Genomic DNA, 12,004 nt, shown 5'->3' with positions numbered 1-12,004 from the left:
CAGGCTGCTCCCTCAACAAAAGTCTCTAAGAAAGGTGGCTTTCTGAAGCCCAGAGTTTAAGGAGTAATCATGTTAAGTCATAAAAAGAGGGCTTTCCCAATTCCCTTGTTCTTTTGGCCTCCGTTAAGGGATCCGGTTCCAATTACTAATTCCAACTCTGCTCCTCAGGACACAGCTGGGGAACAGCTGCATTCACTACTGCTACCCTGCCAACCTTTGCTCTTGCAACATGCATCCCTAGTGCGGAAGAACTCAATGAATGGATACAGGCCAAGAAGCATGAGATGCTAATGCTGGTCAGCAAGGCGGACAGTGGTGTCACACAACAGCCATGCCACCATTCTCAGGATTTTTTTGTAGACACTACCCAGGGAAGATTTTAATGAGATGTGGAGGAGGATGAACCAGCTTTGTCAGCATTTCTATGGAGCGCCACACAAATTTGAGGCGTAGTGCTAGAGAAAACATGAAGGAGCTAGTTAGAACATTTACAAATTGGTTTAAACAAACAGAACGCATGCCAGAAAGGAACAGATCTGAGCCCTCGTGTTCACTTCAGAGATCAGACAAACAAGGTTCTTTGGGTAGAGGTGGTATCTTTGATTTGACCATGTAAATAGTTGGAAAAATTGTTCTTTGCAAGCTTTCGGGCACAAATACCCTTCTTCCAGCACTGGGGAGAGCCTGCCTGAAAGCTTGCAAAGCACAATTTTTCCAACCACTTAGTTGGTCTAATAAAAGATATCAACATTTACCCAAAGAACCTTGTCTTAGACCAACACGGCTACAACCGATAATCCTTTAGGGAAAAGGCAACTTGATTTCCTAGACTAAGTCAGAGATGCTGTTACATGCTTATTACAAAGAAGAATGAAACTAGCCACAGCATATCCTGACACTGCCTGCATCTGTGCAGGGAGATCTTGGTGGGGGTTCGAGATCAGGAGCGATGTTTTTTGACTTGATGTAATGGAGTTGAGGGCTAAACATCCACAAGAAGAGAGAGACAGGCCAAGATTTTTTGTCTGGACTACAAGAAATAGGTTTGAAGCTGAGAGGTAGAGTAAGCACAGACATGAAAGTTAAATTTGCAAGTCGGCTGATAAAACTACCCAAAAACATGTCGCAGAGCCAAGACAAGGGGACTAAAGACAGAGCCCTATAAAATCCCACACAAAGTTGGGGTGGATGAAAGGGTTCCTCTCAAAGGACACATTTTAGGAGTGACGAAAGAGGTAGAAGAGAAACTGCAGAAGACAATCTGAGAAGCTGAGGACACGACTTCAAGACAATGGTGCCAGAGGGAATGGGCAGGTCAAGGAGCATCCCAAACCTCAGTTTTGAGAGGTCATTAGAAGTGCTGGCAAGACTGGTTTCAGTGGAGTGCCAGGGGCAGATGCTGCACTGGACACAGTCTAAGAGGGGAACTGGGGAACACAAACTCCAGACGGCAACTGAAAAAAAATACTTGCAGTCAGTTTAGAGAGGGAAAGGAGTAAAGTCAAAGCTGACTAACCACTCTAACTGCTCTCCAATATAATCAGATCCTCCTCAAGGAGGAGGGGGATAAATGACAGTTCAGAATTATCTGCTACGTCCAGGCCACCGCAAGAAAAGTAATCGCGCCCAATCCAATGATTATTTTGAATCAAGCTACAAAAAGAAACTGTATTCAGTATTTTCACATAATTCAACTGCTAAAATGGGCTGCTAAAATTTCACACACAACAGAAGCAAAAAGCATGACTGCTCTGTAACTAGTAGGATCTCTGGACTCTACAAATCATGAAGCTCTTGGACATTTGGCCAGGAAGCCTCAGCAGTGCTAAAATTAAAAAGCAGTTAACAAAATGAAGGGGCCTCATGTTAAACAAAATGAAAGAGCTGTTGACGTCATGATGGATAAAAGGAAAGCAAAACAGAACAGATAAGGTGGAAGGACACAATGCACTGGATTGCCGATCGTGGGGCTGAAATCAGCCCCAGCTGTGATTCTGCGATAACCCTTGACACTTAAGTGCGTGTCAAGAAGAGAGATAAGCACTGAGTGGTGCACTGTTCAAGGCTGACATCACATTTACTCAGTCAAAGATTTCTTATCAGGGTCTGCCTTTATATTTTGGCATTGAAGATGGAAGACTCAATACTGGCTAAGAACCTGGGATAATGTGTGTGTACTTCTCTCAACTGGCTTAAGGCAAAAAGATTTCAAATCTGACTTGTCCTTGCTGGAAGCATGGCATCACTGCAAGCACAGCTGGTACAGCTATGTTGATCCATGACATGCAGCCCAAGAGTTTCAAGCTGCCTTTTTCAAGTTTTCTCAAGGAACTGCAGGTACTGTGAGAGAAGAGGAAGGGCAAATATTCTTAGACAAAATTTGCTAATTTTCAAAGGCTCTACACCGTCAGAAGTTGTGGACTATGCAGATATGCAAGCATTTTAACTCAGTGGAAAACAAAATAATGGTAAAAATAAAAAACCTGCCAGTGATGAAGAGCTCCACATTCAGCAAAATGGAATAGAAAAAGAACCCTGATAAGGAAAGGCAATTCCTCCAAGTCGGGGGTTTTCAACGTGTGGTCTGCAGATGCCTGGAGGTACTCAGATTATGTCTAAGGGGTCTATGATCAAATCAAAAGTATGTGAATGACCACATCTAACAATTCAAAGGGGTCTGAACCTCCATTAAAATTTCCAAAGGGGTCCACACCTCTACTTGAAATTTTTTAGGGGTCTGCAAATGGAGAGGTTGAAAGTCACTGTTCTAAGTGAAGCCAAAGTACTCTCGTAGACTTACCATAAAAGTGAAGTGAAATGCCACTTGCCACACAAGACTTCTTCTAAGCTGGCTGTTTCTGTGAAGTTTAGCCAGCGTGTAAGCTCTATGGAACACAGACTAGGCCACTTTCTGGGTTTTCCATGCCACTGAGCTCACAACCAACATAGAACAGGTATAACAAATATCTCAGAAACCTCCTAGCAGCAAATTCAAAACCAAAGACCTTAAAAACTATATACCCAACTATTAAAAGATACAGGGTCAGGTGCAATAGCAAGAGTGGACGTATTCTTTGCAAATTAATGAAGTATAAGAGTGTTGGTGAACACCTTAATATGCACAGCCTACAGTCTGGTGAAGGTATCTGCTATCAGCAAGTACACAGTTAAGAAACTAGGTATCAGCAAGACACTAACAACTAGGGTTTTAGCACCCTTACCAATTCAAGCATACATGAACCTCAGAAATGTTTTACCCTATGGACTGGGCAAATCTCATGGAATATTTTCTTCTTTATTAATTTTTTTTTTTTTTTTTTTTTTTTTTGCAATCAGTGTTAGTTTTTTTCAGATCCAAATCAAATGAAAACCCTCTGGCAGTGAAAAAGCTTTTACTGGCCAAGCTCACCTTTTGCGATCTCATTTACACTCATCAAAAATTAGGTAGAAAAAGTTAAAGGTTATTTTTAAAGCGTGGCTCACTCTCGCTGAAGTACGTGTTTCCCAAAAGAACGCGGGGAAGGCAAACGTGCACCTTTTTTCCTTAGCAAGGAAGCAGCTTCCTCATGGCTCCTGCTGCATTCTGGAATAATTGATCAGCTTTGCCCATTTTACTGATCCAAGACTTCTGAGTATCGGGGCAGAGGCCTCAGAAAAACCAGTCAGAGGAAAACACACAGAAAATGTGTCTACCATAAGCCAACACATGATAGTTGCAGCGCAGAAAAGAAGTGAAATGGCGAACAAGGGTGCAGTTGTTAAAGAGGGCTTACCTGCTGCTCCTTCTGCCTGGCAGCACCCAGCTCAGTGAGGGAGGCGCTCAGCTTTTCTTGCTGTTCAGCTAAATACTTCTGATACAGGCTCAGAAGTTCCTGGCATTCTCTGTACTGCTGCTGAAGAGGTGAGATGTTGAGTTAAGGAAAAAAAATATGCCTTATTGAAAAGTAAAAGTCACACACGAACTCATTTATTCTGTGTAAAAACTGTTTTGGCCCTGTGGCAACCAAAGCCATGAAATACAGAGTTCAAAGGCAGATGCTGCACATGTTTATGAGAGATGAGGGGGACAGCTAATTACAACAGATCTGCCCAAAGGGAAACAAATACCCAAGTGAAGCCTTATACTTCCAACTCCTGAGACAGAGCAAGGAAAATTTTCCCATCTTTCTCAAACATTGGAAGGGGAAGAGTGAAGGACCTAAGTTATGGCAGACAAGGTTCTTTGGGTGAATCCAGTATCTTTTATTACACCAATTCAAATAGTTAGAAAAATATTTTTAGCAAGCTTAAGGTAAATGATGACATTGATTCAGGTGGCACAAGTTACAACTCTCTCGGCATAGGCACTACTATCTATAATCAGTGAAGGAGGACAGCGCCAATGTTTAGTCCTAAGCCAGACAACTGAGTAAAGAGTCCATGTTTAAACCACGGCTATGGATTCACCTGCTTGCATTTCCTAATCGGATCCCTCTGCCGAAGTACTTAAAAACACAGCTGCAGGTGCAGCCTGACAGGCCTGTCAGAGACCACAATGATTTTTTGGATTGTAATCTACAGATGCAGGAAACTGTGGCGCTAGCAAGGATATTAGCAACAGTGTCCTGCCTTGCTGGCAGCATTGAAATTCCAAAAGGAGATAAATCTGTTCTTCACCTGTCATTGTGCAATTCCCTCCCTTGCTCATTTAGCATGGTAAACCATTTATGCCCCCCCTCCCCCCCTTTTAATTATGCATGCAGATCGGATAAGGGCTCGCTGTCCAAAGAGATTACTCTGAATAAATACTTTAATAACAAGTCGTCACAATTAAGGTAGGGAACAAAAACTTCTTCCATCTATAAAATGGTGTCGAGTTACAGATGTCCTTAACAGTTTTATGATCTAATCATCGCTTCTGGGCAAATTCGTGTTGCAATCATTTTTGCCAATCATGGCTGCATAAATAACTCACTGCTTTGTTATTTCCCGTTACGATCCTGCCTAGAAAAAAAAAAGTGCGCCAAATATGGGTTGAGCAGTTTTTTTGGGAGGGAAAAGAAGGGATGGTATTAAGCTCCAATGTTAAATTAATACAGGAGAGCTTCTCGAACACCTTTACTCAGCGCCTTGAGATAAAGGAGGGTACAAACAATGGTCTAAATAAGCTAATTGCTTTTCACAGTCAGTCTGTCAGAAGCCTGGGCTGTTTTACATTTCTGTGCATTTTGTCAGAGCACCAAAAGGCTGAAGTGATTTGTGGTGGTCTCAGGAGTCTCTGCCAGCTATGATGTATATAAAAGGATTTTTTTATTCCAGCTGTAACCATAGGCAGTAATGTTTATAGTAGGTGAACATATTAGCCTGGATGCAGGGCATGAATTTTACTCCAGAAAAAGCCCGTTCATTTATACAGCCTAAGAGTTAAATGTCGGTATTTGAAGACAAATTATAGGCAAATTCATTTAAACCCATGTTATGTGGCAGAACATAAAAAACGGCAGTCCTATCTTCATCAATTCTTTATATCCCTCTTAATTCACTGCTTCCAACAGCTTTACCCCACACAATGGGATTTCACCCCACTACTGGGCCAAGCTTTTGCCTTTAGATAAGAGGGAGCAGGATGCTTTGGGGTGCACAAATTATGGACATGAATTTGTCCTTGCTCTTGCCAAGGAATTCACCATTCTGTACATCAAGCATGAAAGCTATATGGTGTGTTATTTATGACAGCAGAACAATTACAGTGGAAACAGAGCATGAGAGAGACTCCTGGACTGAGGTCTATGGGCTACTGTCAGCCCTCTGAGCATCTGCTACATCCATGATGCAGCCTCACCTTGCTTCTAGCTGCTAAAATTTTGTTAAGCGAGTCAGCAAACATTACACCCTTTCCCCAAATGTAAGCAATTGCTAACGTTGTCAAAAGAATGGCATGAGATCAATGGGACGGGAGTTGTCTGAGGGTGAATGGCAGCCCAGGTGACCATGAAATTCTCTCTGTTAAGATACAGGCTAGACTGTGATAATAGTTAAGGAACCCTGCACTGGAAGATAAAATCTTGTTCATTCACACAATCAGGCCCATCCACTGTAAAATAAGTAAGCAAACTAATAAAAAAAAATAAGCATAATACATCTCAGCAGACTCTGTACATTTGGGCAAATGTAATTACTTTTAGCACAACACCACTTTTTAAACATGCTAACACATTTATTGCAATATAATATTTTAAGTAGCAAGCTATAATTCTTGCTTCCATTCTATTAAATCTTTGCTGAAAGTGGACAGAGAGCATCTTGTTTTGAACAAATTAACCAGCTTCTAAACCTGACACAGCTACACCTATCAGTTTGGAGGTTTGCAGACAAAGTGAAGATGAGGATATAAGTAATTAAATAAGATAACACCCGTGAAAACAAAATGCCTTCATAACCTAATTGGAAGACACCGAGAAATTTGATGAGGGAAGAAAAAAAAATATAGGACAATGAGAACGTCAGTAAAATATGTCTAAGTGCTCAAATAGGATTTTTCTTTAAGACTTCAAGAGTCCAAATACCGGATTAACAAGATATTAATTATCTGAGAAGTGTTGTTTAGTTTCAGTGAAGCAAATTTGTGCAACAAATAAGAATAAACACTCAAATTTATTACTGCAATTTATTACATGCAAAAAGCGTGTTCATGCAGTATTAAGAGTTTGCAATACAAGAATCCCAATAAGTCAGCAAATGAAAAGGTATAAGCTTCAACATCCACTCTCCAACTATACATGCTGGATATTTAATAGGATATATTTAATGCCAGAATCAAAATCATGGATTCAGAGCTCATTTATGGCTCTCACAGCCAAGAAACTCATTGGGGGCTGGGATTGTATTGACGCAAGGGGACTTCTGAAGCACTTTGTGTTAGTGGCATTGCACTCGCAGAGGCCAGCAGCAGACATAATATGTCCCGAGACACACAGGGTGGTGGATAAACAGACCGCGGTGATGACCCTCGCTCCATGCTTGCCCAGCATAGCCCTTCACCTGCAAGCAGACTTACAAGCCCAGGACAGCAGTGACCAGGCTACACATTCATGCAAGTAATGACACGATAAAATGAGAAATAAGGCACAAAGGTATGACAAAATATATATAATCACTTAGTGGCTGGTTCTTATCACTCCTTTACCCGAACACGTGGCCAGTGCTCCCATCCTCTGAAGCACAAGGGAGGCTTTCAAGACTCCTGTGTACTCCAGAGGCTGGAAGTGCCCCATCAGGTTGCCTGGGCAGGGAGTATATGGGGCACGTCCATTCAGATCAGAGCTCCCAACCACAAGAGAGCATCATGCACTGCCGTGGCTGGAAGCTTTGATCAGCAGATCAGGACTGTCAGGGGAGCACAGGGAGCCGAGCTTGCTACTGGCCAGGGCAAAGGGAACTTGGGATCAGGCTCCCCGTGTACCAGCAATATGGCAACAGCAGGATCCGAGAGTCTTCCTGCCATGCATAGGCCTTTAAATTAACAAGTCGGGGTTCAAAGGGAGGGTACAAGACCAAGCCTCCTTCCAACCCCTTCAACTTGCCCCCTTTCCAGGATTACTAACAGCCCAGCCATACACAACAGCAGAGCTACTTGTATCCCAGGAACTGGAGGAAGGCATGAGATATCCTCCAGCACATCTCCCCAGTATACAAATGAAAGATTGGTTGAACACCCGCATTTCCTGACTTGGGAAACTTATCTGGATACCTGATGCTGCAGGACTGCAGAGGTTCCCAAGCCACCACCTTCTTCCTGTTTGGTTCTGTTTCTAAGTGAAAAATCAGAGAGCTCTGGAGCTTACAAATCTTGCCATCTTCAGCAGCTTCCCCAGCAATGGTTCTCAATTCTGCATACCAACCTGTGCAACTCTAAAAAGCAAAAACCTGAGCAACTTCAAGATGACCAAAAGGCATGCACTATCCCAGGTGCTGGCCACCTGCAGATGGGCTTTCACACCCAGTCCATGGAGCCAGTGGACCAATGGCAAATTCAGCAGGCAGTTTGGAAGTAGTGCCTGACTTCAGAGCAAGCTGCTGACCCCTGCACTATCCTGCTAATCTAGACTATATATTTTTCCATTTGAGCTAAGAGTCAGCCTCTGAGCGAGTACTAGTAACTTGCCAAAGTTCTGCCTTTTCTGACTTATTTCTTTGGAAGAGAGGCAGGTTTTCTTTCTTTTTTTGGAGAATAAGTGCTCGGCCTTTGTAGCTCTAAAGGAAATGCCTGTCTTACGGCTTTTCTATCACTAAAATGTTGAGGCAAACTATGAAACTAAGCATTGGAACTTAGAGCCCCAAACATTTTTCAAGAGGACAGGTTTCTAGTGAAACTGTTTTACCAACGACAAGGCTTGGTTAAATACCTTCTATACATCCCCCCTCACCATAGTGTTCAAGTGTCTTACAGTCTTCACTGTATTTATCCTCACAGCACTCCTGAGATGGAGAATTATTGCCCATGTTTACCTGTGACACTGAGACAAAGTGACTTTTCCTAAATGACACAGAAGAACTGTAATGGCCCAAAACCCAGGGGCCAAAATGGCCCTTCTAAGCACGGGACCATCTTCGCACAGGTTCTCTCCTTTGGATCCACACGTAAAACAGGCATGGTACATGCAACTTTGAGAAACAGAAGGCAACCAAGCCCATCAACCCCACACCCTGTGGAAGATTTGTTGCAGATCCATGGATTATTAGAGAAAATGCAGCAAAGCTAGGAAGAGAAAAACAAAGGGAAGAAAAAAAAAAAGTCAAGCTGTAGCTGATGAGATGCAGCAAGTTACTGCATGATTGCTTTGTCCCTCTAAAGTGCAGAGAGTACAAGAATTGGGGGCTGTGCTTTTGGCAAGAGATGAGAGAACTTGTCAGCACACCGATTTTTGCGTGGGTTAGCAGCCATGCAGTTAATTTTTTTCACTCCCGATTAGGGATCGGTGCACAGGAAGTTCCAACTAGTTGACAACTTCGGCAGACTGAAAAACTGACTGAAGTCCCTTCGCTCTTAGCAGGAGTCCCTCCACACGAAGCAAAAGTAATAGAAGCTTTCACCGACTCCTGCCTGCTGTAACTGTTCTGTGGCTAAGGAGCAGTCGGTCTCTAAGGCTGACTTTCTGCACCATACGCCAGCCCTAATCCATGACATCCCATTGCATCGTTACTCACCATCACCTTTAAACAGCTGCGCCGTGGAAATAGCATACTGCTGAATCAGAGGCTACAGAGCAAGAAAAAGCTGTTAATCAAACTTAGCAAGAGGTTTACATATGTGCCCAACAGAGCCAAGTCCAGGTATGTACTTTGAACAATACCAAATGCAGTGTTTTGTAGAGGCCTCAAATTGCAATTAAAGGTTTATTACAATAGCAAAAAAACTGCAATAAGCCAGGTTCATAAACACTCTTGCAGGGACTTGCTGGCCCATCCCCACTGTTAGCCAGAGCTCCAAATAAAGTGAACTTGATTTGAATTTGGCTCCAATTTTTTTGTTTTTTTGTTTTTTTTTTTAAATGAAAACATTTAAAAACGCATTTTTTGAACTGTTGAGGCAAGATGCAATGATGAACGCTTTACCTTCTCTTCCTAAGAATGTGCAAATTCATTTTTCATCTCATTAGGAGAAAACGATAATCCTCCCAGAGAAAAGTAGTGATACAGATGCCACTCCCATTTCCACCTGCAGGCTCTCCTTCCTTCCTGATCAAGGCAGCAAACCAAGAGCCAAATTAAAGCAGCTTTAACTACTCACAGATACAAAGCCATATGTATAATATTTGCATTTTTTAATCAACTAACATATCTTAGAGAGTCCTTTAAACTCTACACCAAAGTATTCTAACATCCTTGCTTAAAAATTACAAGGGTGTAAATTACTTTGGAAAAAAAAATTACACTGCTCTTAAGTATTCACTTTGGTACATAACTTGGGTTTCACGCGCACATGCATATTACGTATTGAGTTCACTTAGGACAAAAACATGTGTGCATTTTTAGAATCAAAGAATTCAGCCACAAATCAAGTCTGATCACAACACCTGCTTCTTGTGCCTCCAAAATTGAAAAGAAAAAAGAAGTAACTTGAACCTATGTGAATTATTGTTCTATGAAAGGGTAAAACCTAGTAACTTCCATGTAGGTTTATTATCTAAACTCTGAAGATGCCGAGAAGACTGAAGGTAATAAAATGTTTTATGAACAACTTCACTTCGCTGGTTCTTATATAACTGAGTTTATGTGGACTGTCTGACACAGTGATGTGATGAACCTGCTAGGGAACTTTCTGCACATCTATTTTTCAATTTACGGGAAAAAAAAAGGTTCCAATTTAAGTGTGAACCCCAAGAGTGTTCAGCTGAAGTCACAGTCTTCTTGGGATTTGAAATCTTTAGGAAACAAGTATGTGAAAGCACCTAAAAGGAGCAAGGTACATATAACACCATGCAGCTCTCTATAATGGGAAGCCCAAGAGTTATGTTTTAATTTACACTTGAATATTTTAATGCTGTTAACCAGTAGCTAGTAAATTAATCTAAGATGCAAAAATAAAAGAGGAAGACACATAAGGAAAAAAGGTCACAGTGCCCACAAAAGTTAAGAACCTCGCTCCTGTTTGAAGCATCATCATTATGTTGTTGAATGATATAACTCTCATATAAAGGAACTGCTAATACATTCCCATTCTGTTTGAAGGGAAATTAAATTTACATTCTTTGGGAATATGGTATCATAATTAGTTCATGACTTGATTACACTTTGAAGTGAGCCAAGACTGCGCATGGCGCATACAAATCAGTTAAGTTATGGTTACCTACCTCAAGCAAAAGCTAAAAGAGCTCAGAACAAAGTTGGAGACTAGGTTAAGGTAGTCCTTTAGTTTGCATAGATAAGATATCAAATCCAAGCCTACTTTTGTATCCATTTGGCATCAGTAAGTCCATAGTAACCTAAAAGATAGTTTCCTAAATCAGCTCAATGAGTCATTCTGGAAAATAATCTTTCTATCCCCAACCATACCACCTGCACTATAGTTGTTCAAACTGATTTAAAAAGGCAATGAAACGCACTAAAAAGCTTCCTACCGTGGTCAAAGGTATCAGCGTGATTTATTCCATCAAATACAACAAAAACTGCAGGAGTTAGAGCCAGGTTCACATGAGTTAGTACCAACGTGCTTTTTTTCCCCTACAGAGGTGATGTTCCCCAAATCTACTCACAAACCAGGTTTAAATAGACTAACATATACTATATAATAAAAGACACTGAAGAGCTGGTCACAAAAGAATACAATTACAACAGTGGTACTCAATCTTTTTTAGACACCCCTCTCTAATCACCAGGTCACCCCTCTCTACCTTTTGAGAATTAAGCAGCGTCCCATTTCAAAAACTCACTCATTTATTTCAGTGCTTAGCTCCCTGCAGAGAGGCCAGGCAATGGGTGAGGGAATGGCAGGGACCGAGTCTGAGCTTATGCTTATTTGCTTATCTCCTCTCTGTATATTTCAAAGGATCTTCCAGCACCCCCAGGTACCCTGGCACCCCAGGCGAGAGCCACCAGGCTGTAAATAAAGAACTGAAAAGAACATTCATAGTTATTAAGTTTAACTAACAGTATGTGTATACCCCATTAACCCACAGGAAACTTGGTCACTTTACCTCAAGGATCCATAAATTCCTCATTTAGATAAAACTCTTACCAGACAGTTTCCACTGCCCCCAAATAAGGAGTTCAGGATTGGGCTTGTATGTATTAAAAGTCATGTCCATATGATGTGCCAATTAAGCGGGGCAGGGCATCTGGCAAGGGCTCATGCCCCCAAAAATGTTAAATGCCATCACATGCCAGCAATTGTGTATGCATCAATAAACATGTATGCCATGCCGGACTGTGCCATTTTCCATTCCAAGCATAAGACGAGGCACTTGACTTCTTTCTATGAATACAGAGCCCAGGGTATTCATGAGTACATATAACCAAGTAAAAA

The 12,004-nt window shown here is 41.7% G+C and overlaps 1 protein-coding gene across 3 annotated transcripts in view; it reads right to left on the bottom strand.

Annotated features, from left to right (window-relative positions):
• The window catches only part of KIAA1328 (KIAA1328 ortholog), a 212,626-nt gene that overhangs the window by 122,605 nt on the left and 78,017 nt on the right, over positions 1-12,004 (bottom strand). For all 3 annotated transcript variants that reach the window (XM_090037615.1, XM_090037617.1, XM_090037618.1), the window contains exon 6: positions 3,774-3,901. In XM_090037615.1, coding sequence (XP_089893741.1) covers positions 3,774-3,901 — 128 coding nt within the window. The remainder of the gene's footprint in view (positions 1-3,773; positions 3,902-12,004) is intronic.

Source organism: Crocodylus siamensis, chromosome 3 (genome assembly GCF_052110815.1).
Source record: "Crocodylus siamensis isolate JL-2025a chromosome 3, ASM5211081v1, whole genome shotgun sequence".
Classification (NCBI taxonomy): Eukaryota; Metazoa; Chordata; order Crocodylia; family Crocodylidae; genus Crocodylus; species Crocodylus siamensis.
Note: the sequence above shows the minus strand (reverse complement) of the source record. Positions and strands in the feature narration are given on the sequence as shown.